Below are 23,192 nucleotides of genomic sequence, written 5' to 3'. Positions count from 1 at the left end.
ATATGCCATCCATCTGCTCTGTGTCCCTCCTTTAGCTGTATGCACCTGCAAAAAGTGCACCTTTATAGCTATGCATAGCCCACGTTGTGGGCGTTATGCCACGCTGATGCCCGCCCCCCTCCTCCAACCAGCCCTTCCGCCCTCCCTCATCTTTTTTTTAAAAAAGACTTTTTCCGCACGAGTGGGGTCTCCCACCGGGTTGCACGTGGAGGGGGGGCTGGGGCGGAGGAGGGAGGAGGGCTGGTGGATGGAGAGCCGCTGTAATGGGGGCGGGAGCGGTGCGGCATACCGCCGACTGACCCATGGCCTCTACCCTGGAAAGAAGCTGTGGGGGGACATTTCTGAAAAGAAAAACCCCCCCTTCCCACATCCTACTTGGAGCTTGGGCTCGGAGGAAGCGTGCAGCTTGTGACACAGAGCGAGACTGACAAGCATGGAACATGCTCTTGACAGCCCCCGGTGGTGACTTTAGGCATAGCAACATTTACTTAAAGGAGAAAACCCACAAGAATTAGAAATATTCCTTAGGAATCTCCCTTACTTATCTGGCTGCAGGGTTCTGTAGTAAACCAGACAGACCCAATCTTCACCACTCATGGTGGGCTCCGTTAAAAAACCTTCAGGAACCGGGGCCCTTTGTTATCAGGGGATCTACACTCCTGGGCCTGTAAAGCACCCCACCAGGAAATATGGCTGAAAAAATCAAAACTGGATCCCGGGGTTCAGCTCTCTAAAAAGAGAAGCAATACAGGCAGAACTTTGTTTCTTCCAACACAAGGCCCGGGTACCATTCAATTCGGCCTGGAAAAGACACTTTGAATGGATCCAGTTGCATGGCTTGCCCCAGCAAAGATTTCTCCAGCGAAGCTCAGCACAGCACGTCTTTACTCGTGACCAACACCTAAGACACTGGCAAAAAAACTGAGGTACTCCCAGTAAGGGGAGGGGTTATATAGGGAGCTAAACTTCCTTTCTAGGGTGTGCCAGTGTCCATCACCTAAAGTTGTCTATATAACCCATACAGTAAATACTGTGGCTCTGTGTCCCATGATGTACGATAAAGAAATGAGGACTATTGATTTTTCATGTTCGTGTCCCATAGACTTTAACTGAGTTTGCATGTTCTCTAGAACTTTTTGCCTGTTCGAGATGTTCTGGTGCGAACCGAACCGGGGGGTGTTCGGCTCATCCCTACTACAGACTGTCAATATCATAAAACAAAAAGGGAGAGAAAAATCCAATATTTCTGACCTCTGTTACAGAAGTTTTGATAGAAGAGAACAATTTGGAAAAAAAAGCAGCAAATGACTAGAAAAAAAAGTAAAAGACATCCACCCTCCTAGGACACTAGAAAAAAGTGAGACATAATGGGGGTGAAAAGGATTGGATCTGCCGGCCCAATGGCTTTTTTTGTTTCCCAGTGTACAATTCCTAAAGGCAGCAGAATAGTATAGTTGTCTCGTCTCTGAATAACTGACCCCTTAGTGAACAAGAAACAATGTTTTTTATTTTCTGAAAGATGATCTTTAAGTGCTGGTTTACATTGGTACGATTTGACATGCGATTTGACATGCAATGACACCGTCCTAATCGGTGCGACGCTGCATTTGCAGCGTCGCACCGATTTCAAAAAGTAGTTTCTGTACTGCTTTTTGCGATTTTGGGCTGCGATTTACATTGACATCTGTACGGAAACCTGCACAGATGTCTCTGAAATCGCGGCCGAAATCAGGACTGACTTGCAGGAGTAAAATTGTGTGAGTTCAGCACGGCTTCATTCCCGCAGCTCAGTGTGAACCTGGGCTTAAAGCAGAACTTAACTGTATCTGAGCACCACAAATTGAAAATGCTATTTAATTCATTTGTAATATTCACAGCAAACTCACTCATCCATCCATGTCTCCATACTAATGTCCTTAAGAAATCCTTTTGAAAAATACCCCCTATCATTTCTAGCTGCATCCATCTTGAGTAACAGATGATTCATTTACTTCATGGAATCCATCTGCTATTAGCTTAGGCATGCATTAAGGAGGGTGTGCTTAGCTAAAAAGCCCCTTCTCCAGATGAAAGAGAAAAAAATGCCCATGAAGACCCTTGGGGTGTGAGACATCATTTGGGCCTAAGCCGGCAACCAGGAAGCAACTCGAGAAATGTAGAAAAAACAAGTATATATAATATAGCTTCCTATCTATTTACTAATGCCAGCAGCATAAGGATTACAAATAGTTAATGTTGTTAGAGAGTTTAGTTCTGCTTTAAAGACAGCAAAGTTCAGTAGGGCAGACAGGCAAGTATTCATGCTTTTCTCTGTAGGTAAGGGTTCTTTGCATTCATTTTTTAAATAGCGACCAAGTCACTTTAATGCAGTTTATACACATTCTGCCTTTATACAAGAACTATCACGCCCTCAGTTAAACACCTTTTTGTTTAGTTCAGCACTGGCCTGCTTCTGTGTGCACACGTGCGGCATCTTTTGAAGAAAAGGTGCTTCCCACAAGACCACAGCAGAAAACCATTATGAGAAAACATCTGCAGTGATACCTCACAAACTTAATTCGTTCCACGACTCTGGTCACGAACCAAGGCAAATTTTCCCATAGGGTTCAATGTAAATCAGATTAATCCGTTCTGAACTTTGTTTCATATTTTTGTGGTTCAAAAACAAAGTACAGTACAGTATGAAGAGAGAGAACACTAACCTTGCTTGAGACGACTTCGGGCGTGGAGGAACATTCTTGTCACCTCCATTACCGCTCTGCACATTCTTGTCACCTGCATTACCGCTCTGCACACTCTTGTCACCTGTATTACCACGCTCTGCACTGTCTTTTCAACAACGTGCTTGTTCTGAACAGTCTTGTTACCTTCATTACTGCTCCTCTGCACTTTCTTCTTACCAGCATGCTTGCTCTAAATTTTCTTTGGAGCCATACTGGATGTCCGGTACAATACAGCATGTGATAAAAAGCACACAAAAAAGCTTTACAGCAAGTGTGCACAGGGATGTACAGTACAGTACTGTATAGTATGTGCTAAAAAGCACACCAAAAAGCTTCTCAATACTGTAAGTATCTTCACAGTACACTTTCAGTGTCTCTGTGACCGCAATCTCACCTACAAGAAGTCGCGACCACGTGTCAGAGCAGGGAAGATGGCCACGCCTCGCGTTTGTGGACCGAAGCAGAGTTCGCATACTGAAGCAAATTTTTGTGAACTCTCTTGCCCCGCACACACGAGTGGAAATTCCGCCAGGAAAAGTCCGGTGAGAGCCTTTAGTCCAAAAATGCGACCGTGTGTATGCTCCATCGGACTTTTGCTGGCAGAATTCCAGCCAGCAAAAGATTGAGAGCATGTTCTCAATTTTTCGGAAAAAATTCCGATCTGAAATTCCGATCGTCTGTACCAATTCCGACGCGCAAAATTCCTACACATGCTCGGAAACAATTCGACACATGCTCCCAAGCATTGAACTTAATTTTCTCGGCTCCTCATAGTGTTGTATGTTACCGCGTTCTTGACGGTCGAAAGTTCAGCGAACTTTTGTGTGACCGTGTGTATGCAAGCCAAGCTTGAGCGGAATTCCATCGAAAAAACCATCCAAGATTTTTCTGACGGAAATTCCGCTCGTGTGTACGCGGCATTCTGTTTGCGAACCGTGTTGTTCGTGAACAGAAGCGTTTCGGAACCGAGATATCACTGTGTATACATATACACAGACAAATCTGATCATTTAAAGAATGTGATATGCACATGTAGACAGGATGAGATCCAGGAGGTGCTGTCCGATCTTAGACTTATATTAAAGTGTTACTAAACCCACAGCAGTAAAATCAGTCTGTATATGCAGTAAAGCATGCGTGCTATACTCACTGTGAAACCTAAGGGGTTAATCCTCTGCATTGTGTAAAAATTGATTCTGTCTTCTCTGATCCTCCCCTTCTTCCATAGTGCCCAATACATCTGATATAACAGAGCCTTGGGGGCAAGCTGCACATGCTCAGTTTGGTGTGTAATGCTAGAGAGGTTTTATTGTTTTTTTTTGAGGGGGGGGTGCATGTGATCAGTAAAGGGCCAATCAACACTGTCAAGACAGAGGGTCAAGGGTCATGCAGCCTCATAGGTCAGACAGAGGCGAATGAAAACTCCTCCTACAAGCTTTAATCAGACATTGAGAGAAGTCATAAGACTGCTATATACTGCTGATGAGAAAAGGTATTTAGTAGTTTATATTTACTAAAATAATTGCATTTCCATGTTCTGTGTACTGTGGGAGACCAGATATAGTGAATGCAGGGTCCTGGGTTTAGTAACACTTTAAGACTAGCTTCTGTCTTCTGCCTGCATTCCTATACAATCTGTTAATGACTCAAAGTATTAAAGCTAGAGCATGACAGTCAAACAAGCATTTCCAGAATAAGCATTTCCCTCTGGAAAGATTTACTTTAAAGTATCCTTTCCAGAGACAAACATGAGGGCTGTCGTTGCTGATGTCCTTGTGAAAATGAGCACCACCCTGGAAAAAATATGCAGCTCAGAAAAGCCAGAGTAAAGTCAGAACTCCGATCAATTATTCCCATGCTTCACCCTCTACACGAACCCATGTGGTAGCAATGTTACCCACCCCCTCCTAGCTTATTATTGTATGTGGGGGCTGGCAACCCATCGATCATGGGCTACCTGTCGCCTGCAGGTAGGACCCTTTACTTCCAGCTGGCGTTTTTTTCTCCACCCCCAGCTGTCTCCGCCGCCCCTTCGGTCCTGCTCTCTCCCTCCCCTCCAGCCTCCTCCGCCGCTGTTATCAGTGAATAGCGGAGAGCAAGAGGCAGCACAGCTCAGAACGGAGGGCGGGGGGGAGCAGCTGGTCAAATCAACTTTGCAAGTTAACCCGCTGGTGATTGCTAGGTCCCAAGCAACCAATCACCAGCTTAAAATTAAGAAGCTCCAACTCCCGCCTCCTGTCCACAACTGTGCTACCTCTCAGTTTCCTGTGTGCACAGGTAGGATGCAATGGAACAATGCTATGGGAGGGAAGCAGGGAAGAGGACACTAATGTGTGTGTGTGTTGGGGTGGGGAGTGAAGAGGGCAGTGGACACTGCTATGGGCAGGGCCACCCCCATAGCAGTGTCCTCTGCCACACTTCACATCACCCCCCCAATCCCTGCATTCTGAGTACAACGCACTCCTTAACCCTACATTCTGAGCGTAACACACTCCTGATCCCTGCATTCTGAGTGTAACGCACTCCTGATCCCAGCATTCTGAGCGTAACGCACTCCTAATCCCTGCATTCTGAGCGTAACGCACTCCTGAACCCTGCATTCTGAGCGTAACGCACTTCTGAACCCTGCATTCTGAGCGTAACACTCCTGAACCCTGCATTCTGAGCTTAACGCACTCCTGAACCCTGCATTCTGAGCGTAACACACTCCTGAACCCTGCACTCTTGTAATACTTTTTGTGTGTCCACTGCGTTTGCGATCTACATTCGGACTTAGCAATGTATTATTATCACCCCCAGTAGATCACAAAGGAAGTGCGTTTTGAACACGATGCAGGAAACACAAATGATGCCTTTCTGGCATCGGGTTCTGCTGTGAACCGGCCCTAACAACAGGACACTGTGCCCGGTGATCTTTGACTTCATCAGTGTTGTTCAACTAGATCTTCATCTCTCTAAGATTGCCTACCCCCAGAGGCGTAGCTAGTGAAAATGGCGCCTATGGCAAGACCTGAAACTGCGCCCCTGTCCAGCACCCAAAATTCGGTAACATCAGCACCCATAAATACAGTAACATCAGCACCCATAAATGCGGCCTTACCAGCACCCAAAAATGCTGTGCCATCGCCTCTGACACTGTACAGAGGTAGAAAGGGAGTAGAATCACCAGCGACCGGGTGCTCTAGGCTGCCTAGTTTGCCTAGTGGTAGCACCGGCCCAGTCTGCTTGGCACACACGCAGAATCGCCCATGATGACTTTAAGACCCCTTTCACACTGGAGGCATTTTTCAGGTGCTACAGCGCTAAAAATAGCGCCAGCATAGCGCCTGAAAAAAGCCTCAGCTACAAACCCAGTGTGAAAGCCTGAGTGCTTTCACACTGAGGGCGCTGCGCTGGCAGGATGTCACAAAAAGTCCTGCCAGCAGCTTCTTTGCAGCGGTGGAGGAGCGGTGAATACACCTCTCCTCCACCGCTCCTGCCCATTGAAAACAATGGGGCAGTGCTGCCATACCGCCGGCAAAGCGCTGCTGCAGCGGCATTTTGTGGATTTAACCCTTTTTTTGCCCGCTAGCGGGGGTTAAACCGCCCCCGCTAGCAGCCGAATAGCGCTGCTAAAACAACGGTAAAGCGGCGCTACAATAGCGCTGCTTTACCGCTGACGCCCGGGGCGGCTCAGTGTGAAAGGGGTCTAAGTCATCATCATGTGCGTGTGTGTGTGTGTATGCCAGGCCCAAGCAGAAGCAGGTAGCGAATCAAATATAGTGCTCAATATGGATTAAATAAATATGCTTAGCCATTGATATCATAAATAAAGTGTAATAAAGTGATTTGTGCAAAAGCAGGTACTACTAACACAAATCACTTTTTTACACTTTATGATATCTATGGCTAAGCATATTTATTTAATCCAAATTGTTTGAGCACTATATTTGATTGCTTGCTTTGAAGTTGGTGCTGGTTACTGGTACACATGCACAAGATGATCAATATCATGGTGACAGGTGCTGTACAGTACTAGTACCTGCTGCTGCTGCCTGGGGGGGGTTCAATTGGTTTTCTACTCTGATGTCTCTTTCTTCTCCTGGTCGCCAGCCTCCATGTTCCCCTATAGACAGGCCCAGATTAAGAGCATCATGGGCCTGGTGCTAAGGATGTTGGTGGGCCTTTTTATGAAAATAAATAAAATGAAAACGCAAACAATTTTTTGTTAAATTTAAATTAAAGAGAGAGAGGGGGGTGAGAGAGAGAGAGAGAGAGAGAGAAAGGGGAACAGAGAGAGGGTGAAAGAGAGAGAGGGTGGTAGGGGGTGAAGGGGGTGAGTGAGAGAACAGGGTGAAAGAGAGGGGATGAGAGAGAGAGGGGGGTGGGAGTGAGGGGGTGAGTCTGTGGGGGGCACAGCATAGTACATTACACGGGGGGGGGTATAGCACAGTACATCACATGGTTGGCACAACACATTACATGGTGGATACATGGATACAGCACATTTAATGGTGGGCACAGCACATTACGCGGTTGGCACTGCCCAATACAGCACATTACAAGGTAGGCACAGTACATTATATGGTGGGCACAGCACATGACATGGTTGGTACTGCACAACACAACACATTGCATGGTGGGCACAGCACATGCACACAGTGGGCACAGGACCTTATATGGTGGGCACAGCACATGACATGGCAGGCACAGCTGAGCACATTACATGGTGGGCACTGGACATTACAAGTGGGCACTGCACAGAACATTATATGGTGGGCACAACACATTATATAGTGGGTACTGCACATAGCATGGTGGGCACTGCACAGCACATGACAAGGTGGGCACTGCATGACACAGCACAGCACATTACATTGTGAGCACAGCACATTAAATGGTGGACACTGCATATGACATGATGAGCCCTGCACACCACATTCCATTGTGGGTACTGCACGGCACATGCCATGGTAGACAATGTACAGCACATTACATGGTGAGTACAGCATATTACATGGTAGGCACTGCATGGTGCAGCACATGACATGGTGGGCACAACACAGCACATGACATGGTGAGCACTGCACAGCAATTTACATGATGGGCACTGCACATGACATGGTGGGCACTGCATGACACAGCACATTACATGGTGGGTACAGCGCATTACATGGTGGGCACTGCATGGCACAGCACATGACGTGGTGGGCACAGCGCATTACATGGTGGGCACTGAATGGCACATAAGATTACATGGTGGGCACAACACATTACATGGTGGGCACTGCATGGCATAGCACGTTTCATGGTGGGAAATGCAACTGCACATTACATGTTAGGAACTGCACATGACATGGTGGGCACTGTTGAACAGCACAGCACATTACACAGTGGGCACAACACACTACATGCTGGGCACAACACATGGCAGGGTGGGCACAGCATAGCACATGACATGGTGGGAAGTGCACATGACATGGTGGGCGCTGCACATTACACGGTGGGCACTGCACATTACACGGTGGGCACTGCACATTACATGGTGGGATCACTGTATGGCACAGCACATGACATGGTGGACACTGCAAATTACATAGCGGGCATTGCAAGGCACAGCCATGACATGGTGGGCATTGCACATGACATGGTTGGCACTGGATGGCACATCACATGACATGGTGGGCACTGCACATTACATGGTGGGCAATGCAAGGCACAGCACATGACATGGTGGGCACTGCAAGGCACAGCATGACATAGTGGGCACTGAACATCACATGAAGGGCAATGCAATGCACAGCACATGACATGGTCAGCACAGCGCATTACATGGTGGGCACTGCAATGTACAGCAAATGACATACTGGACACAGCACATTACATGGGGGGCACTGCAAGGCACATGACATGACATGACATGGTGGGCACAGCACATTACATGGGGGGCACTGCAAGGCACATGACATGACATGGTGGGCACAGCACATTACATGGGGGCACTGCAAGGCACATGACATGGTGGGCACAGCACTTTACATAGTGGGCACTGCAATGCACATGACAGGACATGGTGGGCACAGCACATTACATGGGGGCACTGCAAGGCACATGACATGGTGGGCACAGCACTTTACATAGTGGGCACTGCAATGCACATGACAGGACATGGTGGGCACAGCACATTACATGGGGGCACTGCAAGGCACATGACATGGTGGGCACAGCACATTACATGGGGGCACTGCAAGGCACATGACATGACATGGTGGGCACAGCACATTACATGGGGGGCACTGCAATGCACATGACATGGTGGGCACAGCACTTTACATAGTGGGCACTGCAATGCACATGACAGGACATGGTGGGCACAGCACATTACATAGTGGGCACTGCAAGGCACATGACATGGTGGGCACTGGGCACAAGAGAGCACATTACATGGGGGAAGCAGCAGTCTGTCCCCTAGCACAATAATTACACAACATCCCCCTAACAAATGTACTGACCTTATCATAACAGTATGGGAGATGTCCTTCCTCCCGGGCTCCTGCTGGTTAGGACATCAGCGCCCCTCCCCCAGACATGGAGGATCTGTGTGAGTGAACAGATCCTGTGATAGGAGTCAGGCATCGGCAGAGACAGGACTCGGCTGCACTGACTTGTCTCCTCCATGTGTGCACAGAGGGCTCCTCTTCCTTCAGGAAGGCACACAGGAATTGACAAGCCACTTCCATGTGTCTATATTGAGGGAGGGGCCTGGAGCTGCAGATCCACCAGCCCCTATGTTAATCCGGCCCTGGGCGGAGCATTAGGCTCCGCCTCCGCCAGTTACTCTATCTCTGCGTAGATGACCCAGGGGCGGTCACTCTGGCCAGACCAACTCATCGGCCGTCAGGGGGGGCGCCTGTCACTGGCTTCCCTCCTGGCCTCCTCACTTGCTAATTTGCTGTGCCGGCGCTGCGCTCCAGCAGGCCGGTCGTGGCGCCGGGGACAAGAGTATAGCGGGAGGCGGCCGCGAGAGGACGGGTAGTGGGACTTTATTTTTTGTGCTTTTTTGCCGCCCCCCCCCCTATGGCGCCCATGGCACTTGCCATGGCTGCCACACCCTAGATACGCCTCTGCCTACCCCTGTTGTATACTTATCCTTTCTATCTTGTTACTTTACCTCTGTCACGGAGTTGAGTTAATACACCAATGATATACAGAGGGGAAAAACAAACAATCAAGTCTTGATATATTACACTGATGTGATTTTATTTTTATCAAACCATGGTACATGACATTTTGATTGTGTCATATCGTACATATTGTACAATGTGCATTGTAATATACTGTACATTCTTGGTTTCATAACAAACAATACTAAAGCAAAGTTTACACATAAACGAAAAAAGATGCGCAAATATTAAGTCAACTGAAAAAATAGGATAATCATATATATGACCAATGATTTAACACCGTGAATAACAACTCATGAAAAAAGAAAAAAAGTGAAACAAATGGGTGACAACGAATTGAAAAGGTCAATATATGCGATATGAAACTAAATGTGATACAACATTGTATATAAATAATGGGTCAAAGACACAATTAATAACAGGTGAAAAAACGTAAATGCACTCAAAATTCATAAGATGGCATGGAAGCATGAAATGAACATTTTAGTCCAAATAAATAGATATGTATGGAAAACGGCAATCAGAAAAGCAGAGGGGTCCCACAGAATGAGGCAAGACAGACTTGGGGGATCCTGAAAACTCTGTAATAATATCGTATTCCGCTTGCACAAATGATAGCAGATCAAATGTGACACATCAATCAGCCAAATGGCCTCTTACCAGACACGATGGACTCCTAATTACAGCTCTAGATTTCCACCTCCGTGTGTTTCTCCCTAGGTCAATGGGACATACGGCTGCTGGTGCGTGGTGACGTCACAGACCTCTCTCCTACAGACGCCTTTCCCTGTAACAAGCATCGACTGGGAATGGAGATGTCCGAGACATCAGCCACCATGTAAATTTATACTCAGCAGGAATGGCACTGGAAGGGCAGAATTGTTCTGCTCCCTCGTCGGTATCACACATGTTACACAGTAATTAATATAAAAAGAATAAAACTCATACACTCCATATGCAGCTTATATTTAGCTGACCCTAATCAGTGTATGATTTCAACAGTAAGCTTCATACTATACAAAACAATTTGAATTAAAATATAAAAATAACAAATATTTGGTTTGTCATTAATATCAATATTAAAAATACACAAATTATATAATAGAGATACATATTTAGCAAGAAGCATTAAGAAATCCACAAAAATTCAGAGACATTATTATGCCAACATCGTTTAAAACCCGACTCACATGGGGGTAAAGTATTTCTTCCAAAAGGATAAATACAACAACTTTGAATAGCATATTTGATGATCAAAAAGGACTATATAGAATAAATCCCATGTGTGAAATGATCTCAACATTTAAAACAACATAAAGGTCATCTCGCACTTTTAAATGGTGAAGGCTAATGCAACACATACTTCAACGGCATAGGGATCTGATATGAACTGAGATTCCCATATACAAAGATATGTGTGACACACATACAAAAGGTAGCCAATCCGGCCTAGATAGCCCCACATGGCAGGATCAACACTCCTTATCAAAAACTCTAAAAATTTATCTAAAGCACTGCAAAAAAGTATTTAAAATATTGTAAAGGGATTCAACTGTTATTAATATAGGAGTTAATCTCCCATTCTATATTTAACCCCATAGGATGATATGAACAAATGTCAAAAATCCATCTGGTCTCTCTTCTGGAAATCTGTCTTGTGTTTTTATGTTTTTATATATTCCTTTTTTATGTGCTTGGAAATGCTTTGTTTGGGAATAAAGCACCAAAATTTTACCGCACATGAAGTTCTCCTCTTTTTAATTACACTCTACTAAACGGAAACCTCTGAGCTAACTACTTGCGAACCGGCTTGTAAAGTCTGGGAATACATCCCATGGAAGTGTTGGAGTAGTTGGACGGAGTAAGCCTTTGCAGCCGTATGTCCGTGAAATAGACCATTGACCTAGGGAGAAACACACGGAGGTGTGTGTGCAGCCGGCTGGAGAGTGGAAATCTACAGCTGATTCCTTCTGATAACCCAGCGAGACTGACTCCCGTAATTAAGAGTCCATCGTTTCTGGTAAGAGACCATCTGGCTGCTTTTTCTCCCATCGTATGGACTGATGTGTCACATTTGATGTGCTATCATTTGTGCAAGCGGAATATGATATTATTACAGAGTTTGCAGGATCCCCCAAGTCTGTCTTGCCTCATTCTGTGGGACTCCTCTGCTTTTCTGATTGCCGTTTTCCATACATATCTATTTGTTTGGACTATATGGTTCGTTTTATGCTTCCATGCCATCTTATGAATTTTGAGTGCATTTACGTTTTTTCACGTGTTATTAATTGTGTCTTTGATACATTATTTATATACAATGTTGTATCATATTTAGTTTCATATCACATATATTAAAGATTGGTTTAAAAACAGAACAGAAAGTTTGGGACTTTAAATGAGGTTGGGTAGGGGGCGTTCAACTCCCCTCCTCCATCCCGGTTCAATATATATACCAAAGAAAAAAAAGCAAAGGGCGGGACTTTAAATGAGGCACACGGGGGCAGGTACAAAAAGTCAGGTATAAAACAGGTTTTATTATATTCAAAATTGTCATATATTCACATGATTTTAAATGTACATAGCTACTATTTCTTACTCTATGTTTCATCAAAGTATACATTCCAACAAGGACTTATAATTACATTGCATGAACAGTTTAATAGCTAAAATCACGAGTAGGGGAAATGTGACACATTGAAGTGTCAGATAGACAGGTTACAGAAAAGGAAACAATGGGTGGGAATGGAACATTCATACATGATTGTTGGTGAGGTACGCCTATAGGTAGATGTGACCTCTACGCGTTTCGGGACTTAATCGCCACTCTTCAGGAGCAAAAACCAAGGGTAACCTAGGGATATGGAAAACAGTCATATTTAAGGGAAAAAAATGCTTTAGGAAAAAATATTGGATAAATGTGGAGTGTGTTCCCCACATAGTACACCTAACCCATCAAACTTACATGCATATGCTTGCGCACAGGCGGCGGGGCCCCGCAAGTCAGGTCAGCCAATGATGACACGCCCCGGAGCTGAGGGGGCCCCCTGGGGCGGCACACCAACAACCCAAGCACCACCCCAGATGGGTCACAGAGGGAAAGCATGGTGATGATTGGTGAAATTCCACCAATCATCACCATGCATGGTATATCACATATATTAACCTTTTCAATTTGTTTTCACCCATTTGTTTCACTTTTTTTTTTCAATTTTTTTCATGAGTTGTTATTCACGGTCTTAAATCATTGGCCATATATATGATTATCCTATTTTTTTCACTTGACTTAATATTTGCGCATCTTTTTTCGTTCATGTGTATTGTTTTTTAAATTCCGTATTTAATTCTTTGAGATTGCTGCATTTATTATTACTCACCATAACTTACCTTATATGCCAGCGTATAACACGCGCCGGCATATAACACGCACCCCAAGTTTAGGAGGGAATTTTAAGGAAAAAAACTTTTAGGAGGGAAGTTTAAGGGAAAAAACTTACATTTAAATGCCCATCAATGCAGCCTTATCAGTGTCATTGAAGCCTTCTCAGTGCAGCCTTGCCCCAGTGCAGCCATGTCAGTGCAGCCTTGTTAGTGCAGCCTTCCCCAGTGTCCATTGCAGCCTTGTCCCAGTGCAGCCTTGCCCCTGTGCAGCCTTGCAATCCCCGACGATCTCCGCTGATTGTTTGCGATCGCGCCGACATACATATCCGAGTGTACAGATTTAAATATGGCGCCGCGGAGGGACTCGGTGGAGCAGCGATACAGATAGCCGAGAGTACTCGGCTCTTCTCGGCTCCGCTCACAGTCATGCCCAGTCCCGTCCCTATGATTGACATAACACAGGTCCAATGGCGGGTCTAGGCGTGACTGTGAGCGGAGCTGAGTACACTCGGCTATGTGCATCTCGGCTCCGCCCAGTCCCTGCGATCTCGGCGTGGCGCTCGCTCTGCTCCGCCGAGTCCGCCGGCGCCATATTTAAATCTGTACACTCGGATGTGTATGTCGGCGCGATCGCAAACAATCAGCGGAGATCGGCGTATAACACGCACCCACGATTTTCCCCTGATTTTAAGGGGAAAAAAGTGCGTGTTATACGCCGATAAATACGGTAATTAATATTGGGCTAAGCGCAGAATTTACCTTTTTTTTACTTTTTTTTTTACCTAAAGCAAAGTTTAACTTATTAATGTTGACAGATTATGTCGATGTAACAATGGAGAAACATCACTGCTCTAGTACATTGTCTGCCATTGTTAAAGTTGACTATTCATTGGTAAATAAGTATTGTATAAATTACTTGGGCACTTGCGCAATCACCCTGAGGAAAAATAAATTAACAGCAACTATATTATGAATACTAGGGGGCCCATTTATAAAGGATCTGCTGTATGATTCACAGAGTGAATGCTTGCCAGACATACGTTCGTCTGTATTTTACATCATTCAGCTATCCAAGAGAATTCACCCTATCCTTCACCAAGAGGATCAGCCTATCAGCATACAGTATAATAGAGACATTCCAGTTACAAATAAAATCCACCCATCACATTTAAAGTCAAAGCAAGATTTAGCGATCAGCACCATCATATAACAGAACATCCGTCTTCATTACATATCATTACATATCTTATTTTAGACCCGGTGATGTCATCAGCAGACATAGATCATCACTGGTGTGAGGGACGGGCAGGGTGCTGAAAACAATGCAGCTTACTATAAACATCACATTATCTGCCTCAGTACCCCTCTTAAGAACCCTCAGACCTGATGCAAGCAATGGACTGACTCTTGGGAGGAGTTATGCACATATGAAAATACCTTGATGGATGGGTGCCAGCCTGAAAAGGTGTGCGTTCCTAGACAGGCTGTAGACAGGCTGTATTTGCATGCAGACTGCCCTAGGTAATGCCCACATGTGATGCTGAACCCCCAAGGCTCAAATAACTAAAATTTAATAAGTGAAAGGGTCAGTAGGGTTGGGGGATGAAAGAGCTACTTGATGCTAAATGTCCTCCAGCCAGAAAATGAAGTAGGCTCTGTCTGATTCCCTGCAGCCTGTAATGTACATTATGCGAAGCTCACAGTATCCAATTTCAGCACAGGAGAGAAACCTATACAACTGTGCAGGACTGAAGGTAAGACGGGATTTTAGCTTCAAAATCAAACAAGATTCATCATCAGCATACTAGAAAGCGTTCAGTTAACAAGATTCACCCATCAATTGCCACAATACACATAGGGGTTGATTTACTAAAACTGAACAGTGCAAAATCTGGTGCAGCTGTGTATGGTAGCCAATCAGCTTCTAAATTCAATAAATAAAGATACAGGACCTCTGCACTACTATAAATCTGAAATGAATACAAAATAAATTTATATATATATATATATATATATATATATATATATATATATATATATATACACACACACACACAGAACGTGGAGATGCTGCAAAATCAATATGGTGATCACTAGTCACCTAAATAAGATAGAAAGTATATAATTAAATTATATGTGATCTTGCGCATAAATCTCAGTTATAGTGAATGGTTGAGAAAAGTGCTGAAAATAATCGTGTGTGCGGCAAAGTCACCAACCAATAATAAAACTTTCCACCAATAAACTCATCTACAAAAAATGTGCTCACACGTGTAACAAAATAGGAATGATCAATACATAACACAATTCATGTGCAAGTTATAAACATCAAAAAAGGGGTGTATACAATGAATGTTCATAAAAAAGTGTTCAAAATTATGTGCAAAACACCCAATGTATCCATTGAAAATACTAAATAAAGTTCCAATAAAAAATTCAAATAAAAAATTCCAATGTGTAAAACTTTTAAGAGTCTTCACCGGCAGATGAAAAATAAATAATGTGTTGACCGTGGTTCATATGATATCTCTTCATTGTGCTCCCATTGCTCTTACCAAATGCCTTGAACCATTCCTAGGACGATCACCTCGGTGTTGGAGCCCACACTCAATCTGGATAGGTGCAATAGGTGAATATCTCCTCCAACCCGGTATCCACAAATGACCAATTTATTAAAGCTAAAATTATGCATACATCAAACAAATGAAGGATAAGCCAAACAAAGACCAGAAACAGCATGTTTACGCCACCTCATATGTCACTTCCATTCCGCGGTGACCACTTCCGGTTCGCGGTAAACTCCCGGTTCACGGTGAACGGTTTCTGGTTTACGCCTTGCGTGTTACGCATTACGTCACACCCTCATGACTTCCTCAGAGAACAGGATTGGATGAATGAACCATCCATTTATATCGTTTGGGCAGGAAGTGACCCAGCCACCATTTTGTTGAAGACCAAAGGTTAAATTCACCTTTTACTAAAAAAGGGCCATCTGATCTCTTCATATTAATAAAAAGTAAGTAAAATACTCAGCATTTATTAGGGACATCTATTTAAAAGACGACGAACATTCAATACAAATTAAAAATTACTCAAAACAAAAATAAAAAATCCTAATTGGGAGACTTGAAGTCTCTTACATTGAATAGGCATTTAAACACTGCCATCTTGTGGAAATTTAGAGTAATTAATTCTCTAAGTTGCTGGACTTAGGTTAGTGGTAGTAGTACGCCCTCTTGTGGGACTTAGGAGGAATTAATTATGCAGCACCAATTATAAATAGTGTTCATGCCATCTTGTGGACATTCAGAAGAATGACCACAAGGAATATATATATATATATATAGTATATCCTCAAGTACTGCCATCTTGTGGAAAAAAACAATAATGGACCAAAAAAGTAATTCACTACATGGATTCATGCCATCTAGTGGGCGTTGAAGAGAAGAAGTTTTATTATTGGTTGGTGACTTTGCGGTACACACACGATTATTTTCAGCACATTTCTCAACCATTCACTGTAACTGAGATTTATGCGCAAGATCACATATAATTTAATTATATACTTTCTAGCTTCTAAATTCAGCTTGTTTAAGCTTTGACAAAAAAAAAAAAAAAAACTGAAAGCGGATCGGTTTCTGTGCAGATAAAAAATATATCTCTGCACTGGTCTGATGTTGAACTGCTGCAACCCAAATCCTGGACAGGAATAAAAAAACTAAACGAAAAAAACCAAATGCTGTTCCTTTAAACATAAAATAAACATGTATGACTGTATACTGAGGTAACAAATGGGATAAGTGAATCAATCTGATTGAATAATTCCCCTGACATTAATAAATTGTGTACATGAGTTTGCCCTGATCACAAAATCACAAATAAAATTGTCCAAACAAACCTTAAATCATAAAGGCTATAAACAGGTGCACAAATAATAACAATCAACATGCCAAGTGAAAGTCCATATATCAAGTCCACACACTTAAAGTGTATGTGAACAGCTGCAGATGATACACAGAGATGAAACAAATCTCCCTACATACGTTTTACATGTATATGTGCTATCTTCAGATTTTTCACTTCCTCATTCATCTGTAGGAGTGGATTATTGCTATTAACTGCAAGACAGCTGATTGGAGGAAAGGCACACACCCCCTCCCCACACATGCAGAGCGTGCCTGTGAATAGTTTAGCAGTCTGCTAATCTATTTATAGCAACCTCCCCCGACACACACTTCTATCTAGTCTCGGAGAGCTTTTCAAAAGTTATCAGGCTAATAACAGAAGAACGGAGCATGACAAAGCTATGGGTCTTAGTGCTTTGAAGAGAGATAAGAAAAACACTACAGAAATATGCGCCCAGCTCAAATTTCATGAATCAAGTTTACGTCCACTTTAATAAAAGATGCATATAGCAATAACAAGTATGTAAAATGTTGAATGTTCCACTCCGTGTCCACCAGTGCTCAAAGAATGAAAAAGGTGCTCTGTCCACAAGAAGAAGGTAGCCTGTGAAGGGAAAATCACAGCTTGTGAAGTCTCAAATGGCTTCTCCTTATGTTTGCAGGGTTAAACGCCCATATATCCAGAGATCATATATAGAAAAAGGGAGAAACGTCATAGTGTGAATCAGCCAAACTTTTTATTAAAATGGATAAAGGTTACACTTACATTGAGGTTTAAAAATTCGAGCATGAACATGTCACTAGCGGCGGTATCACCCTTCCAGCTAGTTCAGATGATGTTACATGTGCGCTCTGGTCGTTTCCACATAACTGTCATCTCCATTCCCAGTAGCTGCACTTTCCAGTTTTAGTTAATCAAACCCATAGAGTATATGTTCATTTCGAATGATAGCCAAATGCTTCCAATACAGACAAGTCAAGGTCAAGCAAACATTCTCTGTGTGAATCACACACACAATCATTACTAAATAAACCTCAAGAATAAAACCTAGAGATCATACTTATAAGGTTTTATTCATGCATATGCATGTGTTCAGAATCAACCAGCTTGTGAAATTAAAGCCCAACTCCAGAAGAGAAAAAAAAAAACATTCAAACTTTGTATTTTCTGAACGAGTACAAGTCTTTCTTTGATTGACTGAGGTGGAGAGGCAGGTGGATTAGTTGCAATCTCCACCTCCACATAAATCTTCCAAATGTGACGGAAATGGCGTAGACAAAAAAACATGACCAGGTACCGCCATTTCCGGTCCGGCTGGTTGTCGGTGTGAGCCGGTGGAATGCACGCCATCCATGGAGGTGGACGTGGAGGTAACTCCACACATCACTCTCTTTGAGAAGCCAGCAGCCCCAGTGCTGGGATAGGCACTTTTAAATGTAAGGAGCCATTTGGCTACATTTTTATTATCTGATTTTATTATTAAAACGGTATTACGCTATGGATGTTGCTCGCTCTCTTTGTATATCCTGCCTTTACCCATAAGGAGGAAGGTCCTTACAATCTCCATTCCAATATACGTGAGCAGGCACTATCTTGCAAAAGCGCTTTTTGACTATCTTTCTTAGGAAAGAAGTCAAATTGGTCTGGTAAGCAGATCACTTATCTATTCACTTTTGGGTGTTGATTTTCCTAAGTTTTTGGTGAAGGATCACTTAGCCTTTGTTGGAAGACATCGTCACATTTGGAAGATTTGTGTGTTTTTTCTTCTTTTGCCACTATGTTGGGACTTTATAGATGTAAACATTTTTTGTCCAGATGGAGGATCTGAAGCAACACTTTTATTTGCGATTCTATATATGATTTAATTTACTGTTTGTTATGGGATTACTAATAGTCAATGAATACCACTAACCACAGCGCCCCCTATACCCACTTTTCTACATTTTTTTCAAAGTTGTCGCTCTTTTTTTGTTTATAGCGCAAAAAATAAAAACCGCAGAGGTAATCAAATACCACCAAAAGAAAGCTCTATTTTTGTGGGGAAAAAAGGACGTCAATTTTGTTTGGGGACAGCGTCACACGACCACGCAGTTGTCGGTTAAAGCGACGCAGTGCCATAAAGCAAAAAATGGTCTGGTCAGGAAGGGGGTAAATCCTTCCGGGGCTTAAGTTGTTAAGCTGGCCATACACTAAGATTTCTCTCATTCAGCCCCACTAAGCAGCATGGATGGAGGAATCTCACCTGCTGGCTACTGCTTTTTGACAGCTGAAACCTGCAGCTTTCAGAATACTTGAACAATGGCTGCATCTAAATGGATCCAGCTGCTTTTCAGCCGACAACTTTTTACCTAGGTCCATCCATTTTCACATTGAAGGCTGTTGAGTGGGAGGGAGTCAACAGGGTTACCCATGGCTCATATTTTGGCTGATTCATTATGTACTAGATAACATTTGTTCCGTTTATGGCCAACCGTAGAGCCTGGTTACACTAGCAACTTTGCAACAGAAATGTATAGCAGCTAAACATCTCTCTGCTTAGTTTATTTGGCATTTATTAGCTGATGCTGGCACTTTGCACATGGACACAGTTTAATTATAAAAACTATATAAATCGCAGCATTTTCCAGCATGTTGCAGGCAAATGTCATACAGATCTCTCAAAAGTGATGAACAAATTGTACATATCAACCATTAATTTGTAGATATACATTTATTGTGGATGATATAAAGCAAGCTACCAATTTAAGGCAGATGTTTTTCACAGATGAGCATGAGTGTCTTTTTTTTTTCGTCCTGGGCCAGCAACTGGATGGTCTCTTTCTTCCCATATAGTAACTCCATCACACGAACACATTTTCTTTGTATTCTCAAAAAGACCAGCTGATCGGGCAATAATTCCACAGACCAACCTATTAAAAAATGAAACTTTAGTTAGCAAGAGTGAACATAATTTTAGCTTAACTAGTTTACAAAAAAAAAATCATTACAGACATAATTAGGGTTAGGGACAGAGATTAAAGAAAAAAATGTGACTTAGGTCAATTTAGGTTTCTAAATTAACCATCTGACCATCAGGGAAATTTGTTTCCATTCAAAACTGCCCACTAGACAAGCCTCCATTAGGTAATTCAAAGTCAATTTACCCATAATTGAGATTCCATGTACAAAATGTACAAACAAATTACATTTCTTAAGAAAATGGGCATCTATCCATCTCCAATCCATTTTTACATGGCATAACATATTTAGTCTGAACAGTTGAAGTCAAATGAAACACAGATTGGACCACCAAAAGATTCAGAGGTGATTCTTCAAAATATAAATTATTCTTGCGAGACTGTACCTAGAAATATTGGAAAAAATTTAGTCTAGGAAGGTTGAATTCCTCTTGTAAATTGTGATACATGTTTAGAATGATATGATATAAGGAGCCTAGCATAATGGCATCTTGAGTCTGACAATACTCGTAAACCCCTGCAATTTAAGAAGTTCACAGAGGTAATGATTGAAGCCTACAGCAGACAGGTTCTTTATTGCAGAAAACATGCAATGTCTCTTCTGCAATAAAAGAAACCTACCTTCTTGTTGTCTTCTTTGGAAGGTACACTGAGCTACTCAAGTGATTAAGTAGTAAATATGGTCTGTACTTTGCTGAATCATCCAGTCCTCTAAATACATTGTCACCATGTGGACAGGTGAGTTTTAAATGAATATGTGGCTTTAGATGGACATTTAGGTAAGCAACAAACAAAACTCCAACCCGGCTAATGCTTCTTAAGCAGTATTTGAAAAAAGCGGGAAACCAAATAAAAGAAGACCATTCTAAGCACCCCTGTCACAATTTAAGTGTTACTAAGGTCAAAATTTTTTTTAATAAAAACAACAAACATGTTATACTCACCTACCCTGTGCAGTGGTATTGCACAGAGCAGTTCCGATCCTCTTCTTCTCGGGTCCCCCGACGGCGCTCCTGGCTTCTCGGCTTCTCCTTTTCGTGTGTCCCCATAGCAAAGATGTTTCATATGGAGGCACACAGTGTTTGCGTGCTTCCCCTTCACACGGGGGGGGGGGGAAGAGGGAGAAATAGAAAACGTTTTTTAACCTTAATGCAAGGAATGCATTAAGGTAAAAAAAAAAGTTTTTAGCTTTAGTATCACTTTAAAAGTTTGACTTTATGAAGCTTGATTTTGGTACTGTTAGGTCTCATTTACACTTGCTTCAAAATGTGGCATTGGACACGATTTTTTTAAGCACTCTGAATACCAATCAAAGCACCTGTCACAAAAAAAAAAAGGGTAAGCTTACAGTCCTGTTCACGTGTTGCATTTGCTTTGCTTCAAAAATTATACCTCATGTCGCTTTGTTCGTTCTTCAAAAGGTCTCCAAAGCCTCCATGGAAATCAATGACAACATTCGCTAATGGCACCTGCAGCTTTTGATGGGCTTTTGTTCAGAGTTAGCTTTGCTTTGTTTTGGAGGTATTGCAGGTATGAGATATGCCAGGATGCACTGAAAAACCAACAAGGAAACTGGAAAGACGTCATCAGCAGTCACTTCTGGTTCATGTTTATATATTCTGGAAGTGTCTGGTGCAGACGTCACATCTGGTGTGCAGCGTGGAGCTTTAGGAAGGTGAGCAGGGTCTGTCCTGGAGCAGAGCAAGTTGCAGACGGCACACGTGGTATGCAACATGGGAACGCTTTATCAGAAGGTAAGCGGGAACAGGAGAAAGAAGACTGATCTATAGAGGATCAGCAGAGCTGGGAGACTGGAGCAGGAGAAAATAGGATTTTTATAACAGCTTACCTGTAAAATCCTTTTCTTTGAAGTACATCACGGGACACAGAGCCATAGTAGTTACTATGTGGGTTATAGGCCACCTTCAGGTGATGGACACTGGCACACCCTAAGACAGGAAGTCCACTCCCTATATAACCCCTCCCACTACTGGGAGTACCTCAGTTTTTGTAGCAAAGCAATACACGTGTATACCAGAAGGAAGGGAGGGACCACTGTGTCCTGTGATGCACTTCAAAGAAAAGCATTTTACAGGTAAGCTGTTATACAGGTTAAGCTGTTTTGTACATCACAGGACACAGAGCCATAGTTAATAGTTAATGCCAACTGAAGGGAGGGAGACACAACAAAAGTAGGGCACCAAGAGACCAGAGGAGTTATACTGCCGCCTGCAGTACACTGCGCCCAAAGGCGATATCCTCATGACCTTTTACATCTACTTGATAGAATCTGGTAAATGTATGGACTGAAGACCAAGTTGCGGCCTTGCAGATTTGAGCCATGGAGGCTTGGTGATGCACTGCTCAGGAATTACTAACAGCCCTGGTGGAGTGGAACTTTTCTCTTTAAACCATAAGCTTGAACAATTACTTGACAAATCCATTTAGAAATAGTAGATTTCGATGATGCCTGTCCTGTTAGGATCTTCAGGCAACACAAAACAACCGTTTTTCTAATCTGAGCAGTCGCCTTCAAGTAGACCTTGACTGCTCTCACCACATCAAGAGAATGTAATGACTTTTCTTCCACAGAACAGGGTTCTGGGAAAAATGAAGGTAGAACAATATCCTGGTTTAAATGAAAACCTGATACTACCTTTGGTAGAAAATTAGGATGAGGACGCAATACAACCTCTTCCTTGTGCATAAATAAATATGGCTCTTTACAAGAAAGAGCTGCCAACTCTGATACCCTTCTTGCAGAAGATATGGCTACCAGAAAAATGAGATATGTTGTATCGGCTCAAAAGGCTGTTTCTGTAATACCAACTGGACTAAATTTAAATCCCAAGGGTTCAGAGGAGACTTAACCAGAGGATTAAGCTGCGTTACCCCCTGAATAAAGCTATGAACCAAAGAGTGCGAAGCAAGTCATCGCTGAAATAATACTGATTAAGCTGAAACCCGGCCTTGATGCTTAATTTCTAATCCCATCTGTAGAAACTCAAGGTGTCTACCTATGACATACTTCCTGGGGTGCCAACCCCTGGATTCACACCAGGAGA

The 23,192-nt window shown here is 43.1% G+C and overlaps 1 protein-coding gene and 1 long non-coding RNA gene across 5 annotated transcripts in view; one reads left to right on the top strand and one right to left on the bottom strand.

Annotated features, from left to right (window-relative positions):
• LOC141112364 (uncharacterized) overlaps positions 1-23,192 on the top strand; it is a 237,596-nt gene that overhangs the window by 69,657 nt on the left and 144,747 nt on the right. The window lies entirely within an intron of this gene.
• The window catches only part of CCS (copper chaperone for superoxide dismutase), a 277,092-nt gene continuing 271,784 nt past the window's right edge, over positions 17,885-23,192 (bottom strand). For all 4 annotated transcript variants that reach the window (XM_073605142.1, XM_073605141.1, XM_073605139.1 and 1 more), the window contains one exon: positions 17,885-20,079. In XM_073605142.1, coding sequence (XP_073461243.1) covers positions 19,929-20,079 — 151 coding nt within the window. In that variant the 3' untranslated portion in view covers positions 17,885-19,928. The remainder of the gene's footprint in view (positions 20,080-23,192) is intronic.

The sequence above is a fragment of the Aquarana catesbeiana genome, linkage group LG11 (genome assembly GCF_042186555.1).
Source record: "Aquarana catesbeiana isolate 2022-GZ linkage group LG11, ASM4218655v1, whole genome shotgun sequence".
Taxonomy (NCBI): domain Eukaryota; kingdom Metazoa; phylum Chordata; class Amphibia; order Anura; family Ranidae; genus Aquarana; species Aquarana catesbeiana.
The sequence above is the reverse complement of the archived record's forward strand: the minus strand, read 5'-3'. Positions and strand labels throughout refer to the sequence as shown.